Below are 23,214 nucleotides of genomic sequence, written 5' to 3'. Positions count from 1 at the left end.
AGGTGTAAGGCGGTTTGTATCAGAGGTTATATGCTACTGTTGGAAAGCAACAATGAGTGGTCGTGAATGGATATTGTGACCATGGAGACTTGTGAGAAGGTCTCTGTAGGACTGAGAGACTTGAGGAGGTCTGTGTCTTTATGTATTTGTGTTAATGTCAGTAACCGAAGATGACAATATTTGTAAGATGTTTTTTCTGATAGGCTTTTCTTTTGTGTGCATACCATGGTAATTGTGAAAGTGGAACACTGTCCAGCTGGGATTGAAAAACAGTACAGTGTTATCTAGCTTGGCATGTTAGTTTGATTATCTGACTACCAACCACTATATGTGCCTGGAAATTGTGACTGTGTGTTTTGATAGTGAGTGACAATAAACCAGTTTTGTTACGTATAAAGTAGAATAGTGTTATTACATCTTCTTGGAGAATCAAATTTAATATGCAGAAAAAGACTTGGAATTTATCTGCCAAAAGATTTGGACGTTTTATGATGAATCAAAGATGTTTTGGGAAAGACTGCAAATCAGCATAACTTTCAAAAAGAAAGAAGAAATCAAAGTAACAGCCAGTCTTGGAGTGGCTGAGGTAGGCTTCCAATCTTCATGATGTTAAGAGAACTTGAGCAAATAACTTTGAAAACCCTGGATTAAAGAAATAACTTCCCACGGGTAGAGGCAGATAGATTAGAGCAGAGCCCAGAATTAGGTAATCAGATGTCCTAGCTTATAGGTCAGACAATGCAAGGAACCTGTTTGCGACTACATAATTATAGTCAATCAGAAAACTACTTGTTTTATTTTTAAGAGTGATCATTGCATTTTAAAATATTCTAAATATACAAAACCAGGTTTCCATTTCCTAGGCAGGGCCTGTTGCAGTTGGCAGTTTTGTAGCTTCCTCTGGCAGACTTTTTTTCTGATCTGAAATGGTAGGTAAAAACAGTTAATGGATATAGTATTAGGGAAGAAGGTAAAATTCCGTTCCTATTACAAGTTCAGAATAAAGTCCCAAGTGTTCCTGAAAAAAAAGCATTTTTTAATATCTTTATTGGAGTATAATTGCTTTACAATGTTGTGTTAGTTTCTGTTGTACAACAAAGTGAATCAGCTATAAGGATACATATATCCCCATATCCCCTCCCTCTCGAGCCTCCCTCCCATCCTCCCTATCCCACCCCTCTAGGTCGTCACAAAGCACCGAGCTGATCTCCCTGTGCTATGCAGCTGCTTCCCACTAGCCATCCATTTTACATTTGGTAGTGTATATATGTCAATGCTACTGTCTCACTTCATCCCAGCTTCCCCTTCCCCCGACTGTGTCCTCAAGTCCATTCTCTACGTCTGTGTCTTTATCCCTGCCCTGCCACTAGATTCATCAGTACCGCTTTTTTAGATTCCATATATGTGCATTAGCATACGGTATTTGTTTTTCTCTTTCTGACTTACTTCGCTCTGTATGACAAACCCTAGGTCCATCCACCTCACTACAAATAACTCAATCTCGTTTCTTTTTATGGCTGAGTAATATTCCATTGTATATATGTGCCAAAAAAGGATTTTCTTTTCTAACCTTTTTTCCAAGTCTCTCTTTTGCTTCACCCTAATTGGCTTCATCACAGCTAAAAATCCTTAAACCAATTTCTCTGTCGTCAAAATCAATAGCATTGGGTAACAGGCTGAGAGGCTGTTTGCAGAGCTAGTTGAAGATGAATGTCAGAGGACTTGGATCTCAGCAAAAGGACAGTATTCCAGTTACTGAACTTTCAGCAAGTGGACCTTTTGAAAGTCATGATCTTCTTCAAAAAGGTTTTTCTTGTGTGAAAAATGAACTTTTGCCCAGTCATCCTCTTGAATTATCAGGAAAAAAATTCCAGATCGACCAAGATAAAATGAACTTTTCCACACTGAGAAACATCCACGGTCTATTTGCTCCACTAAAACTACAAACGGAATTCAAGGCAGTGCAGCAGGTTCAGCATCTTCCATTTCTTCCAAGCTCAAACCTTTCATTGGATATTTTGAGGGGTAATGATGAAACTACTGGATTTGAAGGTATTCTTTTTTTTTTTTTGCGGTACGCGGGCCTCTCACTGTTGTGGCCTCTCCCGTTGTGGAGCACAGGCTCCGGACACGCAGGCTTAGCGGCCATGGCTCACGGGCCCAGCCGCTCCGTGGCATGTGGGATCCTCCCGGACCGGGGCACGAACCCGTGTCCCCTGCATCGGCAGGTGGACCCTCAACCACTGCGCCACCAGGGAAGCCCCTGAAGGTATTCTTAATGACCCATCAAAAAGTGAATTAATGGGAGAACCGCATTTGATGGTTGAATATAAACTCGGTTTACTGTAATACAGTGTGCTGTTCATGGAAATAGATGGGTTGCATCTTGTTTAGAGTTGTCTTTTTACTATAATTTGACATGCACAACATTAGAAGTACTGACACATGAGAAAAATCAATAGCATTGCTTTCACTAATATCATTGCAGTAACAAATCTGGAAATGAAACATGCCCATCAGAAGTAGGATGTTTAATTAGGTGTGGAGTACCTATACAGTGGGATAGTGCACAGCAGTGAAAATGACTGAATTTAACAAATACGATAAACAGAGTTATAGATATATACATACAGTATAATTCCATTCATAAAACTTTAAAAAGAGGCGAAACAAATGATATTTTCTGTGTAAGTGGTACATAATAAAAAACAAGAGGACTTCCCTGGTGGTTCAGTGGTTAAGAATCCGCCTGCCAATGCAGGGGACACAGGTTCAAGCCCTGGCCCAGGAAGATCCTACATGCTGCGGAGCAACTAAGCCTGTGCACCACAACTACTGAGCCTGCACTCTAGAGCCCACGAGCCACAACTACTGAAGCCTGTGTGCCCAGAGCCCATGCTCTGCAACAAGAGAAGCCACCACAATGAGAAGCCTGCGCACTGCAACAAGAGTAGCCCCCACTCGCTGCAACTAGAGAAAGCCCAAGTGCAGCAACGAAGACCCAATGCAGCCAAAAATAAATTAATTAATTTTTAAAAAAAGGATATGATAAAATTCAGGAATGTGGTAGCTACAGGAAGGCAGGATGATGAAGAGATAAGTTGGCAAAAGGATTCAAAGTTATTTTGTGTATTCTGTTTCTTAACTGGATTGTATTTACACACTTGTATACTTTTAAAATATATTTATTTTTATAAAGAATTTATCTGTGATGAAATTTTAAAGTTTTTTATATAGAAATTGAAGGCAACCATGTGTATTTGGATATGTATGACTGTATGAAGATGAAGAAAGTTATGAGATATGTATGCCAGATTTTAAACAATGCTCTACACAAGGGGAGTGTGGAAGCTTGTGAAGGTATGTGCAGAGGAGAAACTTACAGGTAAGTGATGTGAAAAAAAATGCCTGTTAAAAGTGTAAAATACATACATCTCTGTTATTTACATGTATATGTGTTAGAAGATACTAAGAAATACTAAGAATCATTATAACAAGGTAGTAAACTTTCAGGTGTTTTCACTTGGTATTTTTGTGCCTTGCTTGAACTTTTGACAAAGTCTATTTTGTATAATATAAGTATGGCCACCCTTGTTTTCATTTACAATTTGCATGGTATGTCTATTTCCACACTTTCACTTTCAGGCTCTGTGTGTCTTTAAATCTGAAGTGAGTCTCTTGTAGACAAAATATAGCTGGATTTTGTTTCTTTTTTCATTCATTCAGCCATTCTTTCTTTTGATGGAGAAGTTTAATCCATTTACATCTAAAGTAATAATTAACAGGCAAGGACTTACTATTGTCATTTGTTAATTGTTTTCTGTTTGTCTTATAGCTTTTTTGTCACTCTTTTCCCTTGCTGTCTTCCTTTCTGTTTCATTGATTATTTTTTTCTGTGTGTGTGTGTGGTGATGTGCTTTGATTCCTTTCTCATTTTCTTTTGTGTACCTTCTATAGGCATTTTCTTTGTGGTTAACATGGGACTTAAACAAAACATCTTAAAACAAGCTGTATTGACTGATAACAACATCATATACAAATGCTCAGCACTTTTATTTCTCCCCTCACACATATTTTATGTTATTGATGTCACAAATTATGTCTTCATATTGTGTATCTACTAACATATTTTTGTAGTTATTATTTTTACTTCTGTATTTTAATCTCTATTCCAGAATTAAATGTGATTTATGTACCACCATTATAATATCACAGAATTCTGTATTTGTCTATACATTTACCTTTTCCAGTGAGCCTTTTCCTTTCATATTCTTTCATGTTGCTGTTTGGCATCATTTCCACTTGAAGAACTTCCTTTAGCATTTCTTGTAAGGCAGGTCTAGTGGTGATGAACTCCCTCAGCGTATTATCCCACTCCCTCTGGCCCGCAAGACACCTGCTGAGAAATCTGCTGAGAGTCTTATAGGGGTCCCCTTGTACATGACGAATTGCTTTTCTCTTGTTGCTTTCAAAATTCTTTGTCTTTGACTTTTGACAATTTGATTACAATGTGTCTCACTGTGGATTACTTTGGATTCATCCTATTTTGTCTCTATACGGCTTCACTTTTTAACATAAATTTATTTCTTTATTTTTGGCTGTGTTGGGTCTTCATTGCGGTGTGCAGACTTCTCATTGCAGTGGTTTCTCTTGTTGTGGAGCAGGGCTCTAGGCATGCGGGCTTCAGTAGTTGTGGCGCAGGGGCTCAGTTGCTCTGCAGCATGTGGGATCCTCCCAGACCAGGGCTCAAACCCATGTCCCCTGCATTGGCAGGCAGATTCTTAACCACTGCCCCACCAGGGAAGCCCCTATATGGCTTCTTGAATCTGGATGGCATACATTTTCCCAGATTTGGGAAGTTTGGGGCCATTATTTCCTTTCTTTCTTTCTTTCTTTTTTAAATCAAGGTAACATTGGTTTATAACATTATATGTTTCATGTGTACAACATTATATTTCTACTTCTGTATACACTAAGGCATGCCTACCACCAAAAATGTAGCTTCCATCCCTGACTCTACAGTTGACCCCCTCTTGGGAAGCCAAGATATCGAGTAATATCCTCTGAACTGAGAAGGAACTTTGAGGCTGAAATATGAAGCAGGCCACTCCATAAAGTGCAATTATGAAGATTATTATGGGTAACTTACATACAGGCGGGAAAGATCTGCTGGATGGATGATCCAGAAGCATTCGCAGCTGCACTCCATGTCATCGAAAAGGGCACAGGGGAGTTCAAAGGGGCCGAAGCTAAAAATAGAATCTGACTACCAAGTAAGAAGCATACCCACACTGACAAGAACTGGGGATTTTTCCTATCTCTGGGGGTCTCGTGACCATTGACCATCTGCACCAGCAAAGGCATTCTTCCAGTTTTCGTATCAGATGAAGGCAAGGGCAAAAATTGATAGGGAACTTATCTGGCTTGGGTGCATTCCTTGTGAGTAGGCTAAAGTTCAGTCACTCAGAAAACGGAGAGGGTAGGACTGTGGGCCTGAGATGGAGTTGACAAAATGGAGTCAGTGTGGTGAAGCCACACACTCCCTTTAACCATTTCACCTTCCCGCACCCACCCCCTATTCCTTCCGCTCTGGCAACCACCACTCTATTCTCTATATCTAAACATTTGGTTTGATTTGGTTTGTTCATTTGTTTTTTGTTTCTTTTTCTATATCTCACATATGAGCGAAACCATATATTATTTGGTTTTCTCTGATTTATTTCATTTAGCATAACACCCTCAAGGTCCATCCATGTTGTTGCAAATGGCAGGATTTCACCTTTTATGGCTGAATAATATTCCTGTGTGTTTGTGTGTGTATCTCCCACATGTTCTTTATCCATTCATCTGTTGATGGGCACTTAGGTTGTTTCCATATCCTGGCTATTAATAATAATACTAAGATGAACATAGGGGTGCATATATCATCTTCAATTAGTGTTTTTATGTTCTTTGGACAAATACCCAGAAGTGGAATAGCTGGATCATATGGTTGCTCTATTCTTAATTTTTTGAGGAATCTCCCATCCTTTTTTCCAAAGTGGCTGCACCAATTTACATTCCCACCAACAGTGTAGGAGGGTTCCCTTTTCTCCAACACTTGTTATTTCTTGTCTTTTTGATAGTAGCCTTTCTAACACGTGTGAGATGATGTCTCATTATGGTTTTCATTTGCATTTCCCTAATAATTAGTGATGTTGAACATCTTTTCATGTGCCTGTTGGCCATCTGTATGTCTTCTTTGGAAAAATGTCTCTTCAGCTCCTCTGCCCATTTTTAAGTTGGATTGTTTAGGGTTTTTTTTGTTGTTGTTGTTGTTGAGTTGTATTAGCTTTAATTATTGGCCATGTGATTGAATTTGATCTGTAGCCTCCCCACCCCCGCCAAGGTAGAACCGATATCACATGGTTCAAATCCCCAACCCTGTAATCACACAGTTGGTCTTTCCAGCATGACTAGCCCCTATTCTGAAGCTATTGAGGGGTTCCCTGTGAATCACCTTATTAGCATAAACTCCAGTGTGATCTAAGGGACTTATGAATAACAAAGACATTCTTATTACTCAGGAAATTCCAAGGATTTGGAGTCTCCCTCCCAGGAACCAGGCACAAAGGCCAGTCTACTTCTTTATCATTCAACACTGCTGCAAAGAAGACACAAATAGGTTGAAATTAAGAGGACAGAAAAAGATATACCATACAAAAAGCAACCAAAATAGAGCTGAAGAGGTTAACAAATTAATAGATCTATCAAAGGATCAAAATAAACCGTTAAGTGAAAGGCCCAAATATAATGGAAAACTAATATCTGGGAAGTACATTATTTAATATAGTAGGAGAAAGATGGTTTATTCAATAAACAGAGTTAAGTAAATGGACTAACAGTATGTGTGTGGGAGTAATTATATACCAATTTTATTTTATATATATATACACACGTGTGCACACACACATTTACAATGCATGGAATAATTAAATGACTCAGTGAAAATCAGGTAAATATATACTTAAATTCTGATATAGGCATGGATTTTCTAAGCATAACACCAAAGATAAAAACACTAAAATACTGAGAGGTTTGACTTGATAATTATTTGTAAATATCCAAAAAAAATGCCTGAATGGCAATAGTTATATTTTTAAAAATTGAATTGGGACAGAAAGTTTAATGTATATGATTGACAAACAGATGATAATTTTAACACAATGTGCCTGCTTCACTCAGTATTGTTTTTGTGTGTGTGTGTGTGTATTTTTTTTTGTTTTTTTTTGTTTTTTAAAATAAATTTATTTATTTATTCTTGGCTGCGTTGGGTCTTCGTTGCTGCACACGGGCTTTCTCTAGTTGCGGCGAGCGGGGGCTACTCTTCATTGCGGTGTGCAGGCTTCTCATTGTGGTGGATTCTCTTGTTGCGGAGCACAGGCTCTAGGCGCACAGACTTCAGTAGTTGTGGTACACGGGCTCAGTAGTTGTGGCTCGCGGGCTCTAGAGTGCAGGCTCAGTAGTTGTGGCGCACGTGCTTAGTTGCTCTATGGCATGTGGGATCTTCCCAGACCAGGGCTTGAACCCGTGTCCCCTGTATTGGCAACCGGTTTCTTAACCACTGTTCCACCAGGGAAGCCCCAAGATCATCTATTTTGTAAAGAAATGGGATCATGCTATACATATTGTTCTGCTATTTCCCCTTTTCACTTGAACACAATTCCTCTACTTCATTTTATGTCAGGTATAGAGATTTAACTCCTTCTTTTTAATGTTGAATTATTATCTAACTGTCCACTAGTCACACTGGCTAACAAGCATTTGAAATGTGACTAGTTTGACTAAGGAACTACATATTAAAATTTTATTTAATTGTAATGATTTTAAATAGCCACAAATAGCTACCATGTTGTTCAGCATAGACTAACAATTCCTCAAAGGATAAACATTGAGGTTAATTTCAGTTCTTCAGTATTACAGACACGGCTTCAGTAAGCATTACTGTATCCGCATCTTTTTCTTTCAAGTCAGCATTTTTGTAAGCTAGAATCTTATATGTAAAAATGCTGGTTGATTAAGGGTTTGCTTTCAGACATTGTGATAGATACTACCCAACTCAACTGTAAAAAGACTGTAGTCATTACCAACAGCTACCTATGAGCGTTCTCATTCCCCCACATTCTCAACAATACTGTATACTATCAACATTTGTTTTTGATATTTGTTAAGTGAAAACATGGTAAGTCATAAGTTTCCATTATCAATTAATTGCCTCAGCTCACAATGATAAGCTTAACCAAAAGACGGTGCTGGAGGGACATTGCAGGACGAGGAGGTAGGACTTTGGGAAGCTTCCCCATCCCCAGATCAACAAAACAATAAATCAGGCCCTCATTTGTAGTAACTGCCAATTCCCATGGTGTAAACAGTCCTGTCACCGCCAGTTTCTAGCTGCCAATGTGGTATCACTGAAGGTGGAGTTGGGAAGAGATGTACAGTGATACACCACGATATAATTATTTCCGCCCTACAGACACAATTGACATAATCTCAATAGCATAGATAATAGTTAGGAAGTGATGTGTTGGGTATTTATTACCTTAGTTTTCTAAATGCATTTATCGTAAGTCTACATAACTTTTAAATACAATCAGCCCTCCATATCATGGGTTCAGCATCCGTGGATTCAACCGTTAATCAAAAATATTTAAAAAATCCCAAAAAGTTCCAAAAAGCAAAACTTGAATTTGCTTCATGACAGCAACTATTTACATAGTATTAGGTATTAGGTACGTAATACCTAATACAAGTAATCTACAGATGACTTAATATATAGAGAAGGATATGCACAGGTCACATGCAAGTACTATGGCATTTTATAAAAGGGACTCCGGCATCCTCAGCACTATCCACAGTGAGTCCTGGAAGCAAACACCAGCAGATACTGGGGGACTACTGTAATGGTTGTGTTAACACGTCTCAATTTTTCTGAGAATCTAACCGTAGGGACCGGCTCCGGAACACTGCTACATCCATCTACAGCCATTCAGTCTGTCCCACGACTGTCACAGTAACACAGAGTCACACACACACACACACACACACCCCCCACCTGCTGTGTCCCCAGTGCGGGTCCAGGAGCTGGCGCACCTCAGGGACCATCAGCCTACACTGGGCCTTCCGGAGCGCAAAGATGTTCAGGCACAAACGTGGTCAGGTAAGTACTACCGCTGCGGACTCACCCTAGACTCCCACGCCCAAGACGTCACTCACACACGGCAGGCGCGAGCCGGCGCTTGCGCACTGCGAGCACCGACTACAACTCCCAGAAACCTCCGGGGCGGAGACGCCCTCCGGCCCTTGGGTTTCCGATGTCTCCTGCTTTTCCGGCTCTGGACTACATTTCCCACAGGCCACTGGGCCCCAATGACCGTCGGTCTCGGAAGTCCACCTAGAGCTTCCTCGTGGTTCTTGGGCTGCGCGTGTGAGCAGGTTCAGTGTAAAGAGAAATCATTGCGGGGCGTGGAGGGGAGGGCTATGAGAACTCCGACCCTAGCCGGCGGTGGGAATGGACGGAGGGAAACGCTCCAGGTAAACGCGAGCTGTGACGGAGGTGATAGTGTGACAGACAAGAGGGGAGGGGTCGTCAAAACAGGTGAGGGTGTCTCCAGGCTGCGTGTGATGGAGAGTCAAGTATGCGACAGCGCTGGAGTGTGCTTCAGTGACGGTGAGGGACAGACGTGGTGTAGGGGTTGTGTGTGAACACTGCGCGTGGTAGAGCCAAGGATACGTCACGCTGTGTGAAAGGTGATATTGCATTTGCATGATTGTTCACGTGACGGGGCTGAGATATCCTGTGACAGATGGAATGGTGTGTGTGTGTGTGTGTGTGTGTGTGTGTAAGTGGGCATCTGTGCACACGAAATGGCCAGTGTATGTCTCTGTGACTGCATGTAAAATACGTTGTATACGTTTATCTGGTGACCATGAAGGAGCTGGAGTGTTTCTCCGCGGCCGTGTGACAGACTATACGTGTGTGTGCACCAGAGAGAAGAGAGATTGCAGTTTGTGTATGACAGGATCAGGATGAATGTGTGGCTGTGGTGGAAGTGTGTTTTTGTGTCTATCATGACAGGGCGAGGGTATGAATGTGTTGTGTGGTTGTGACAGGTCTGGGGTGTATCAGTGATTGTGTGATACGTGTGTATGTATGACCATCTATGCATGTGCGTCAGCATATATTTCTGTCACTATGTGTTACAGGCATTGTGTATGTTTGTTGGGTGGGTTGTTTTTTTGAGTGGGTTTTTTTTTTTTTGCGGTACGCGGGCCTCTCACTGCTGTGGCCTCTCCCGGTGCGGAGCACAGGCTCCGGGCGCGCAGGCTCAGCGGCCATGGCTCACGGGCCCAGCCGCTCCGCGGCATGTGGGATCTTCCCGGACCGGGGCACGAACCCGTGTCCCCTGCATCGGCAGGCGGACTCTCAACCACTGCGCCACCAGGGAAGCCCGAGTGGGTTCTTTAGTATGATGTTTTCTTCTTCTTTTTAAAAAAACACACACTCAATCCAAAGAAATAAGTTCATTTCTATTATTAGTTTTCTATGAGTTTTCATTATTATTATGAATTTCTGTTGATTATTTATCAAATGTCTTTTCTGTGTCTACAAATATGACCGTAAAATTTTTCCTCTTTATTTTGATAACACGGTAGAATACATGTTTTTGGTACATGGTAGAATACATAGATTTTTAAAATGTTAAACCAACCTTACATTTTTGGAAGAAACCAACTAGGGCATGACATAAGATTTTTTTTCTAAGTTGCTGTCTACCTCTTTTAATATTTTGTTAGTACCTTGATTTATACTGCCAGCATGTTCTGGGAAACTCAGGCTGAGAAATGAGTGTAAAATTGATCCTGGGCTTGGAATACCAGGGTGCTTGGAGAAATCATCAAGGAAATTCTCTGGAGGATTGTAACTTCCATTCATGCATTGAAGAGTTTTTACAGATAAACCCAAAGTTAACATAAGGAAACAAGCCACCATGTATTACAGTAGCAAAAACAGCAAACAACATAAATAGAATGCCAAGAAATTAAGGTATGAATTTTATTGGGTACAGATAAAGGTATGAACTCTGTTGGGTACTTATGACATAAGTTCAAAGGAAGAGGAAACTAAAAAGGATGAAAATTATAGGCTTTGTCTATCTTGGGAAGTTAGAAAACAAAGAATAAAAGAATGGATAAGAGAAAATGGGTCAAAGCAAATTATAAGCATAAATTAATGAAGTAGAAAACACTGATGCAACAGAGAGGCTAAACGCCAACCACTGCTTATTTAAAGTGAGTATTTGAAGTGATGCACTTCTGAGGTGATTAATTAATAAAACAGAGAAAAGGCACAAATAAATAATATTAAGAAGGGAAAAGACTACACAAAAATAGAAGACTTTTTAATTAGAATAAATTTGAAAACAGATGGGAATTCCCTGGTGGTCCAATGGTTAGGACTCAGCACTCTCACTGCTAAGAGTCAGGGTTCCATCCCTGATCGGGAACTAAGATCCCTCAAGCTGCACAGCATGGCCAACAACAACAACAACAAAATAGATGACATAACCAATTTCCTAGAAAGATACAACTTAAAGAATTGACAAGAAGAAATAGAGGGATTTCCCTGGTGGTCCAGTGGCTAAGACTCCGCGCTCCCAATGCAGGGGGCCAGGTTCGATCCCTGGTCAAGGAACTAGATCCCTCATGCATGCCACAACTAAAACCTGGTGCAGCCAAATAAATAAATAAATAAAGATTTTTAAAAAGAAGAAGAAGAAATAGAAACTTTTAATAGGCAATTAACCATTAATGATATAGTATCAGTAGTTTAGGCTCTAAACTCTAATCATAACTAGACTCAGATAATTGTGTAGAAGAATTTAATTAGGGAAGGGTTCAGACACATCTTATGTGCTATTTCATTCATATCCTCTCAGCCTCACCTGTGCCTGGGGCCTTGGGAAAATTGTTTCTCTTGATTCACTGATTCTCTTGATTCACTGATTCATCCCTGCATGAACTCTGGCCAATTTCACATGGGCACAACCCAGTGCCTGACCTCATGCCGGCACTGGGCACCTCTTGCCTCAAGCCACCTAGGCCCATCTGGTTGTGCTTTTATCTTGATCACACAAATAAAATAGATTCTCCAAAGGGTTTTAATAGATGTTGTGGCTCAAACCTGTAACTTCTTTGTGGGTAAAAGTTCATGTTTGTAAATATTTCTCTTAGTTGGCCCTGTGGGTCTTCCCGTGTTCTTCACTATTGTTGCAGTTATTGTGTGAATGGGAGATGAATGACCAAGTTTCAAATCATTTAGCCCTTTAAAAATAGCCTGAAGAACCTAAGTGTCCATCAACAGATAAGATGGATAAAGAAGATGTGGTATATATACAAGGGAATATTACTCAGTCATAAAAAAGAATGAAATAATGCCATTTGTAGCAATATGGATGGACCTAGAGATTATCATACTAAATGAAATGTCAGAGGAAGACAAATATCATATGGCATCACTTATATGTGGAATCTAAAAAATGATGCAAATGAACTTCTTTACAAAACAGAAATACACTCACATAGAACACAAACTTATGGTTACCAAAGGGGAAAAGGCAGGGGGAGGGAGGGATAAATTAGGAGATTGGGATTAACAGATATACACTACTATGCATAAAATAGCTAGACAGCAAGGACTTACTGTATAGCATGGGGAACTATATTCAGTATCTTGTAATAACCTATAGTGGAAAAGAATCCGTAAAAGAATATATATATTTGAATCACTTTAATGTATACCTGAAACTAACACAACATTGTAAATCAACTCTACTTCAATTTTTTAAAAAAATAGCCTGCCGAGAGGGAAGAGGAGAGTCACATCAGGGAAAGATCCTTTGCTTACTACATGATTTATATTTATAAGTGAAGCAAAATGATATCTTCCATTTGCTTTTATTGGTTCAACAGTGATAGTTAAATAGAACAAAAGTAACACAAGTTATTCCCCTCCTTCTATCCACACGGTTAATGCCCTTCCACACTGATTCTGGGCAAGCCTTGTGACTTGCTGGCCAGTGACATTAGCAAATATAACTTGAGCAGAGGCATGAAAAGCACTTCCTTATTGGAGGTTGCCCTTTCTCTCTGCCCTTTGGAAACATGTCATTTCCATGTGAAAAGTGTCCAGTCTAGCCTGCTGGAAGATGAGAGGCCATATGGAGGAGAACTAAGGCCTGACTGATAGCCAGCCGACTACCAGTCTTGTGAGTGAGACCATCCTAGATCATCCAGCCCATCAGCTGACCATAGAAACATAAGAGAGCCCAACAGAGACTGGTCAAGTCAGCCCATACCAGAAGAACAACCCAGGAGAAACAGAGGATCAGGAGATAAATAAAGGGCTTGTTGTTAACCCTTTTTGTTTGTTGTTTGTTATGCAGCAGAAGCTAACTGATGCAGAAACGTAGATAGAATAAGCAAATGTTAATATAGTTGACCCTTGAACGATGCAGGGGTTGGGATGCCAACCCCACACACAGTCGAAAATCCATGTATAACTTTTGACTCCCGCCAAACTTAACTACTAATAACCTACTGTTGACCAGATGCCTTACCAATAACAAACATTCAGTTAACAGGTAATTTGTATGTTATATGTATTATACTGTATTCTTACAATAAAGTATGCTGGAGAAAAGAAAATGTTATTAAGAAAATCATAAGGAAGAGAAAATACATTACAGTATTGTACTATATTTATCGGTACCATAAGTTTACTTGTCAGTTTACAAGATGAATGGTCTGTCAGTACCTACATCAATATTGTCTTATATGATACAAAGCACTGTAGATGTTATATGTATTACTAACACTAGACATCAAAAATAAAAAGATAATGTGAAAAAGCAATTCATATTTATTTACAGGTATAACATTATCATGCATTGATCACAAAGAAGCAGCAATATTGCTTTATGGTAGCCTAGAGTAATTGATACAATTGTTTTATGGTAGCCTAGCCTATATACTAATGAATGAATCATTATAAAATTTTTATGGCATACAGTATTACAGTCATATTCATAATACAGTATTGAGAACATTGTTACTTTAAAAAAAAAACACCTATGATGATAGGCTGATACACAGTTTCCCCAGTTATAAGAGAGAGAGGCATACTGTACAATACTGTAATTCTTTGAAAGCAAAGTTATAAAACAGTGAGAAAACTAACACATTATTGATTTTATAATATCACTCACCTTATGCCTATGTAAGGATAGACTAGTATCTACATATATTTGTGCATCCATGGCATACCTAACTTTAATTTTTTTCAATATTTCTAGGCTACATGGTTCATCGGTTAGTTTTTTCAAACTGTTGCAAATCTCCAAACTTTTTTTCCAATAAATTTTGAAAAAAATCCAAGTATAAGTGGACCTGCACAGTTCAAATCCATGTTGTTCAAGGGTCAACTGTACTTTAGATCTAGATGATAGGTATATGCATCATATCTGAACTAATTTTCAACACTTTTGCACCTGAAATTTCTCACAATAAAATTTAGGAAAATACTCTTTATTTTCATGATATTATGATTCTCTACCATTTCATATCATCTTTTTATTTCAAAGCTAATCAACTAAGCATTGCTTATATTAAGTTGATTCAAAATATTTACCTCTTGCCTCTAATTTAGATCTTTGTTCCTCAAAAAAGAGAATATTTAATAGTTCGTTATGAACATATTTTAGAAACTACACAGGGACTTCCCTGGTGGCGCAGTGGTTTAAAATCCACCTGCCAGTGCAGGGGACACAGGTTCTATCCCTGGTCCGGGAGGATCCCACATGCCACAAAGCAACTAAGCCCATGTGCCACAACTACCGAGCCTGCGCTCTCGAGCCCACGAGCCACAACTACTGAAGCTCTCATGCCTAGAGCCTGCACTCCGCAACAAGAGAAGCCACCACAGTGAGAAGCCCGTGCACCACGATGAATAGTAGCCCCCGCTCACCACAACTAGAGAAAGCCCACATGCAGCAACGAAGACCCAACACAGCCAAAAATAAATAAAATTTAAATTAATTAATTAATTAAAAAGAAAACAATTATTGCTGGATGGACAGAGTCCCAGACTACACTGATCCTTACATGCGAGCACTTTGGGGAATTTTGTCCAGTAGGTGATATATACTAAGACAGGGATGCACACATTTAGTAAACTGCTTAAACCAAATCTGGGGGGAAAGTTATTTAAGAGGCCAGGTCTTTGTAAATGTGCATGGAAATGGAAAAGTGCGTGGAAGCTTACAGAATACAACAAAAGATCCTTGAAAAATTTCCAAGGCATTCTGTAATAGGGAAGAACAAATCTGACTCCATATTGGATGTGTTTCTTTTCCTTTAACCTTTGTATTCTATTGCTTTTGCTTCAAAGTAATCACTAAAGGGATGTCGCCTGTAGCTTAAAGTATACATAATGGCCCATCTCCTGGAACCCTGCCTCCCGTGTCTGAGTGTTAAGCTAAAATACCTTTGTTTAAGCTCACAGGAAACATCCTGACCAGGCCCTGACCTGTGAATGGCTGCAGGAAAGAAGAACCAGGAACTATTTGCAACACCTTATCACCTTTTTCACTTTACCTCCTCACCTCCCCCTCTTTGTTCTATAGAAGAAACTAGCATCCAAACCTGGGCAAGATGGTTCTTTAGGACGCTAGTCCACCACCTACTCAGTATGCTGGCTTTCTGAAAAAAGTCGCTATTCCTGGCCCCAGCAACTTGTCTCTCCATTTATTGGTCTGTCCTGCAGCAAGCAGTATGAGCTTGGACTTGGTAACCATTGGACTGACCCATGTAGACGCTCAAACACCGGGCAGTTGAGGACATCCACACGGATGCTCCTGTAGGTGGTTGGGGCTGGGCAGAGACTCTAGGTAACACCCCCGATCTGCCTCCTTTCTCTCTTCTTGAAGGAGCAAATCCTTGTGCTGCCCATCCTTTAAACTGGATAGTGAATAATGCAGCAAAAATTTCTATACCACTGAATTTTAAAATATCATTCAAGCACTCTACAGCTACTCTTCAGCTTCTAATAAATGTTGGAATATATTGAAAATACATGTATCGCAAATAAATTTGAAACTATTCAATATGCAAATATGTTGATTTGGTGACATCATATGACTAAGAATTCAACTCGAGGTAGTGGTTAAACACCCTTTTAGAAATTGTACGTTACGTTCCTGAAGATTGCATCTTAGAACATAAGCCAAAGTTACACTTTGAAAATCACCAACTTTTAAATGTTGTTTTAAGGAAAATTAGTATTTTGAGAAAATAATGAAGGCATCCAATTCAATGCCCTTAAGAGCACCAAAGGGGGTAAGAATAACATAGGATTAGTAGATATGTTAAAAATTGTTGAGTCTGGGTGGTGGGTATGCTATTCTCTGTATGCTTGTGTGTGTTTGAAAATTTCTACAGTAAAAAGTTTTAAAAATAGCTCTTTAATGGCTACCACAGAGCATCCTCCATTTTCTCCAATCTCTCAAATAATTAATCACTTAATTGCAAAGCTTAATTACTAAAACGTGATTACAAAAAAAAAAAAAGAATTTCTGGGTTCATAGGGAGCTTGGAGTTCATGCTCTGTGGATGGATGCAAGAGCCCTGCCAAAATCTCTAGACCTAGATCACTGGGTCTCCATTGGATTACCTGGATGAAATAAAATTTATATTTATGGCAAGACAAGAAAAATTTAAACATAAAATTATTTTCTACCAGTTTGGGCCTCTGCCTTTCCCTTTAGTGTGTATTGTACATCTGCATTGAACAGACTTCCTTAGGGGATAATGTTCCTTCTTAATCTTGTAAGGGATCACAGTAACCCACTACTTGCTTTGTACATACAGATCTGGATTGTATAAACTGTCAATACATCATTTGTTGGATAACTCTTTGCCTCAAAAGCTTATATAACTGTGCTTTGACCTCTAATGGGCAGAACAGTCCTCAGAGCTTTCTGAAAGACTGTCTCCCAGGTTATAATCCTCAGGTTGGCTCGAATAAAATTTTCCATTTCTTTCTTAGATTGACCATTGATTTTTTTTTCATCGACAGCCTCCTGCAGTGGGGAGCTTCCCACCTGATACCTCACAGCCTCCAAAGGTACCTGAAGGCTACCAGAGTTCAAATCACACGGGCACAGCCGCACGCTCGCACAGTCACTTACACACACACACACACACACACACACACAGGCTCACACCCTAAATGGGCTGGTCAGCCAACTCTTCAAGCCTCAGTCTCTGAAACTGTGAATACCTCCAATGCCCCCACCTTCCACAGGGGCCTCAGAAAACCCAGCCTCCTTTCCTGGCCAGTCTCTACTCTCCAGGGGTCGTTAGCTCCACCCTCTCCCTGAAGGGCCAGACCCTGACAGAGAGGCAGGAACAGGAGAAACAGGAAAAATAATTTGGATACAAAACAGGTTCAGGGAAATGAGGCCTGTTGGGAGGAGCAGGGTTTTGGCAAAACGAGGGTGAGTCCAGAACCCTAGTGAGTGTCCACAGTTCCTGGGTGTTTGCTGTCAAAGAAAAATCGCACCGAACAAAGTTAAACAGGCACAGGAGACTTTATTCAAGACTATGGCAATAAGAGAGAGAGACTGAACTCAACTCCACTGAAACAAAAGGTGGGAGGGGTTTTCAGCTGGATAAGCTAGTGGGAAAATGCCAGAGACAGAGGGGAGGTTGGTGCATGGGATGGTCCAGCACCCTGACTTACTCCTGAGTTTACAAATGTTTTTCTCTGTAATTAGGCATCTGTGTTTGCTAACTGCCACTTATTCAAGTTCGGCTCCTACCCTCCCACAGAGCCTGAGGGTCAGGGGTGCTATCTTCCTTGATGATGACATTTTGGAGGGGTGGCTCCCAGGTCCCCTGAGAAAGACATTCCTGGGCTGTAAAACTGGCAAGAGGCTGGGAGAAAATTTACCTACATTTCAAAGGGACAGAGAAGGAATCGGCAATGACAAGTTTTCTAAAGTAAATGCTCTAAGGAAAGGGAGATTGGGGGCGTGAAGTCAGGAAGAAGTCCGTGTCAAGTTTAGTCAAGCTCAGGAGACCGTTAAGGCTGTCGTGGTCACCGCTATTGTGTCCCCTCTGCCCATTCATCTGGGGGTTCGTGACCCTAGGTCTCTGCACATGCCTGGTACCCACCCCGCATGGCACGGTGAGTAGGTGTGATCCCAGCAGGCAGTGCCTCCAAGCGCAAGAAGCAAGGCAGATCAGGAGATGCCAACTTGGCATCAGCTCCCACGACCCTCGATAGCATCCATCTGGAAGTTCCCATCTGCCTGGTGTCTGAGTGTCCACATGGGTTTGGCTGAATCCTCAGGGGACAGTGTATCCCTCCCGTTGTCTGCCTGTGTCTCTATCTCCTCCGATGTTTTAAAATTCATTCATTTAAAAGTCTAATAAAAAATGTATTAAACACCTTCTGTGGGCATGTCCTGTTCATCAAGTCTGCGTTTGTCTGTGTGTCTACATTTGCGTCTGTCCACCCCGGATGTGTCTGTCTTTTTGCATCCCATGTGTAACTGCCTCTCTGGGAGTCTCTATCTCCCTGTCAGTTTGTTTCTAAGTTACTCATTCCTACAACATCACAAACATCCCCTGAGGCCTCTGAGGAGTTCATAGCCTGATGCAGTGACAGACACTAGCCCAACCCAGGGTGACCAAGGCTGGGAGACGGAGGTATTTGAGGCTGAACGTGGGTGGATGATTGTAGGGGGGCGTGGCAGGTCAGAGAAGTCTTCAAGGAGGAGGTGATGTTTGTGTCTCTGCGTCTGGAGACGTGGGCCCATATAGATGGTATGTGTTGGGATAGAGGAAGAGAATAGAAATCAAGAGGCCGTGAGTGCCAACCTCAGACTAGAACACAGTGTTGGGGAACAGGGTAGAAAGAGAGCCTGCAAAACACGAATCCCCCCAAAGTTAAGGGTTACAGGCCCCTAGCTCCCTCCTCCCTCAGATCCAGGAGTCCAGGCCCCATCATGATTATCTAGGAGGAAACGAGCCCAAGCAAGGGAGGGCGGGGGTGGAGGAATGCCTGCCGGCCTGGGGCTTTGCTGGGAGAACCAGCCACGCAGAAATCAGAGCAGGAGCTGTCCTCGGTGTCTCCACTCAGGTCCACAACCTGGCAATGGGGGGCCCCAGAGCCACCATGCTGTGCCTCTTTGGGGCTGTCCTCTGTCTCACAGGTATTCAGACTTTTGAGTCCAGTGGTAAGAGGGCAGTTGGGTGGGAGATAGCTGGACTCTCCTGGGTCTGAGGGAGCAGAGAGTGGGGGGCGGATTCCAGGGACTCAGGGAGGAGCGAACTAGAGGCCCTGATTCCTGGGTCTGAGGGAGAAGGGGCTGGGGGCCCGGACTCCTGGGTCTTGGTTGGGAGAGGCCTGGAGACTGTGTCCTCTCCAGTTCTCTTCCCCTCCTCTGTTCTTTCCATATCACTCATTTCCTCCAGTGTCTCTGTTCCACTACTCCAGCCTTTCTCATCCTCTTTGCCCATGTCCTCATTCAAAGGTACCTCTGGGGAGCCATGGGGGCTCTTTCCAGAACCGGCAGGAAACCTTGGCCTCATCCTCAGGCAACCCCTTCCCCTAGTTTGGGTAAGGACAGGGACATAGTCATATCAGGACTGAAGTGGCTACAAAGGCAGGGAACTTGAGAGGTGGGAAGGAGGTTATGCCTGCATATAACAACTTTGTGTGTGTGCGCACAGGCACGTGCACACGCTCGTCCACGGAAGAGAGTTCGATTTCTCTGTGTGTCCATGTGTCAGGGTGTCCTGTGGGTCTCTGTGCTTGTGTGTGTTTATCTGTACCAGGTTTTGATGTCTGGGTGTTTGAACAAATGCTTTTATGGGTCTGTTTATCTCTGAGCCTCACTTTGTTTTTAAAAGAGATGTGTGTATAATTTTGCATCTCTGTTTTTCTTTGTGTTTGTGCATCTCTATGACTGGTGGGCCTGTATTTCTCTCTGTGTATGTGTGTTTGGGTATTTTGATGTGTATCTGTCTCTCTGTGTATCTGTTGTGTGTCTCTATGTATCTTGCATCTGAATATGATTTTAAATTGTTTGTTTTTGTAGCCCTCTTTTTTGTCTATCTCTAACTTCGCCTGATTTCAGGGTCTCATTTTATTTGTATGTCTGTGATTCTTGGGTCTGTATTTGTCTCTCCCTGGGTATGACTTCCTGTGTTCCTGGGTCTGTGTGTTGTGATTATTTCTGTATCCACATGGTTTTCTGTCTGTGAGTGTGATTTTGCATGTGTGAGATCCTGTGCCTTGGTTTCCGGGGTTTCTATTGGAGGGTCTGGGTGGTACTCGTTTTGCTTGTAAATGTAGAACTCAGTGTGAATGCATTCAGGATACTCTGTGAATATTTGTGAGATCTGCATGAGCCTGTGTCAATTTTGTTATTTTGTGTTTACGTCAGTGTTTAAGTGTTCTGTGTGTGTGTGTACCTGTATTGCTAGGGGCTGGCTCTGTGTGCATTTGTAGCATGAGATTGTACATCCCAGTGCCTATACTGGAGTGTTTGTTTTCCATCAGTGACCTTTTAGTGCTACTGGATATCATGAGTATAGTTGGGAAAGGGATAGGCAGGACAGGAGTGAATCACTTCCTCCTTTATCAAAATCTTGGAGGGCTTCCTGGAAGAGGATGGAGATTTGGAAGAGCCTGGGGAAAAAAAACCTGGACTGGCAGGTGCAGATGCCATTGCTGTGCCAAGAGGTAGACACAGCCATGACCAGCCACAGCAGCAGCCCCTGCTTCTTTCAAGGCAACAAGGCCTGTCTCCCCTCAGAGCAGAAGAGCCTGGCCCATGTGGCTGTCATATGCAGGGTGGAGCCTGATTCCTTGCACAGGCTCATCCTTGGCCTGTTCCACTCACTCCACCCCTGCTCCTCTCCCCAGGGTCCCAAGTCCTGCAATGCTACAGTTTTCAACACTTCTACTTCGGGCCCTTTGACCTCAGTGGCATGAAATTCCTCAATGTCTCCTGTCTCCTCGGATGCTCCGAGGCTGTCTTATCCCTGAACACTGGTGAGGGGCAGGAAACACACAAAAAAAGGGCGGGAGCGGGGGACAAGGACAAGGATGAAAGATTAGACGGGGTGGGGGGGATGGGGGTGGAGGAGCAGACAAGGGGTTGGGAAGGAACTGGGTAGAAGAGGGGAGGGAAGGTCAGGATAGAGATGCAGAAGTGGAGGCTGGAGAAGGGGTAGGACGAAGGAGGGGATGGGGGGGCAGGAGGTGGGAGGAGGAGACAGTGGGGGGCCAGGAAGAGGAGGTGGGAGAGGGGCAGAAAAGCGGAAGAGGGGAAGGAGAGAAAAGGAAGAGGAGGAAAGGGTTGGTGATGAGAGGAGAGGGGGAGGCGGTGTAGAGGGAAGCAGAGTTTGACAGGGAGCGAGGGACTAAAGAGAAGGGCAGGGCTGGAGGGAGAAGCCAGGTTGAGTGAGAAGCGAGAAGACAGAGGAGCAAGAGACTTGAGACTAGAGGGAGAGAGGTGGAGAGGAGGGGGCGTGGGAGAGGAGGAGAAGGGCTGAGGGGGAGGCAGCGCGCCAGACCCCATCCCCTCGCTCCCAGGGTACCGCGCCTCAATGACCATGGTACAGAAGGGCTGCTGGACAGGCCCGGCTACGGGCCAGATGCAGTGGAATGACAAGGCGCTGCCGCCTATCTACTCGGTGGTGCGCGGCTGAGGGACCGACCTTTGCAACGCGAACTTCCAGACCCACGACTCCCTCGCCAACCTGGGCCGAGGTATGCGAGGGGCGGGGCTGGGTGTGGGGCGGGACTGTACGGGGCTGGGAGGGGCCCCGGCCCGCGCGCGCGCCCGGGGAGGGGTGTGGTCTCCGTTGGGCTCCTCCTCCCGGCGCGCTGGGATTCCAGCGCCCCAGTCGGGCCAGACGGGAGCCCTGGCGCAATGCACAACCCGCACGACCGTACCGAGGACCGTTACCTGAGTGTGCGTCCACGCTCTCTTGCCAGCGCCCAACCCCCCGACGCTCAGCGGCCCCAAGTGCTACTCCTGAGTGGGGATCCACCCGGAGGACTGCACCCCGGAGAAGTTCCGGCAGGTCCAGTGTCACCAGGACCAAAGCATCTGCTTCCAGGGCAATGGCAGCATGACCTTTGGTGAGAGGCTGGGAGGGTGAGAGGGCCTGGGCAAGGGGTGTGGAGGCAGGGCAGGGCTGACAGGGAGACACGGCCCTGGTCTAAAGAAGGAGGCATGGTCCTGGACTGAGGGAGGAGGCATGGCTCTGGTCTATGAAGGGGACTGGAAGTAAGTCTGAGGACCCAGTCATGGCTGTGATCTCTGAGGTGGAGGTTCAGGTGCAGCTGCCTCCCTCGGTTCTGACCCTCCTCACTGCCCGCCTCCCAGGCAATTTCTCAGTCCCTGTGTACATCAGAACCTGCCACCGGCCCTCCTGCACCACCCGGGGCACCACCAGCCCGTGGACAAACATCGACCTCCAGGGCTCCTGCTGTGAGGGGCACCTCTGCAACAAGGACTCCATCAGCCTTCACCAGCGCCTCGGGCACCGTCCCTCCTGGGGCGCCCCCCCACCGTCATAGTCCTTCTCCTCATGGCTACCCTGCTGGCTAGCACTCCGGAAGGACCCCTCGGGCTCTCCTCATAGCCCCTCCAGCCCCTTCCTGAGCAGGATGCTGGGGGCAGGGCACACGCGCCCTCTTCTCACTGCTTCAGTTCCTGGAATGTGGAAAATAAGAGCTGCACTCCCGTGTCTCTCTCTCTCTCTCTCTCTCTCTCTCTCTCTCTCTCTCTCTCTCTCCCCCTCCCTCCCGCTTCCCTACTAACGCCCAGCCCTTACCTGGTCAGCAGGCCTGGGGGAAATTGGGCAAGGTCCCTAGCATCCCAGGGTGGGGAGAAACAGCCACATCCCACCCCGCATGCAGAGCAAACCTGATCATAGATCCTGCTTGCTGAGCACCAACCAGGCCCAGGCTCACCACAACCCCATTTCCTGGTTGTGGGTTTCCTGGTCCTAGGCTCTCCCTCCAGAGCCTGGAGCCAGGCTGCATGGGTTCGAATTCCAGCTTCAGCATTTTGCCTGTGGGTGACCTTGGGC

The 23,214-nt window shown here is 43.5% G+C and overlaps 2 protein-coding genes across 2 annotated transcripts; both read left to right on the top strand.

Annotated features, from left to right (window-relative positions):
- Window positions 1-1,673: 1,673 nt before the first annotated feature.
- LOC307178779 (proteasome maturation protein-like) lies at window positions 1,674-2,349 on the top strand (the record flags this gene model as incomplete). The annotated part of the gene is made up of 2 exons (XM_079907301.1): window positions 1,674-2,052; window positions 2,270-2,349. The coding sequence occupies exons 1-2, from the start codon at window positions 1,707-1,709 to the stop codon at window positions 2,347-2,349; spliced, it is 426 nt and encodes a 141-aa protein (XP_079763427.1). The 5' UTR covers window positions 1,674-1,706.
- Window positions 2,350-19,258: 16,909 nt separating this feature from the next.
- LYPD5 (LY6/PLAUR domain containing 5) lies at window positions 19,259-22,990 on the top strand (the record flags this gene model as incomplete). The annotated part of the gene is given in 7 exon segments (XM_079907300.1): window positions 19,259-19,340; window positions 21,035-21,163; window positions 21,707-21,819; window positions 21,823-21,883; window positions 22,112-22,152; window positions 22,156-22,258; window positions 22,506-22,990. Coding segments are annotated over 7 exon segments (723 nt in total). The 3' UTR covers window positions 22,700-22,990.
- Between the last annotated feature and the right edge of the window lie 224 nt (window positions 22,991-23,214).

This window comes from Stenella coeruleoalba (assembly GCF_951394435.1).
Source record: "Stenella coeruleoalba genome assembly, chromosome: 20".
Lineage (NCBI taxonomy): Eukaryota > Metazoa > Chordata > Mammalia > Artiodactyla > Delphinidae > Stenella > Stenella coeruleoalba.
Note: the sequence above shows the minus strand (reverse complement) of the source record. Positions and strands in the feature narration are given on the sequence as shown.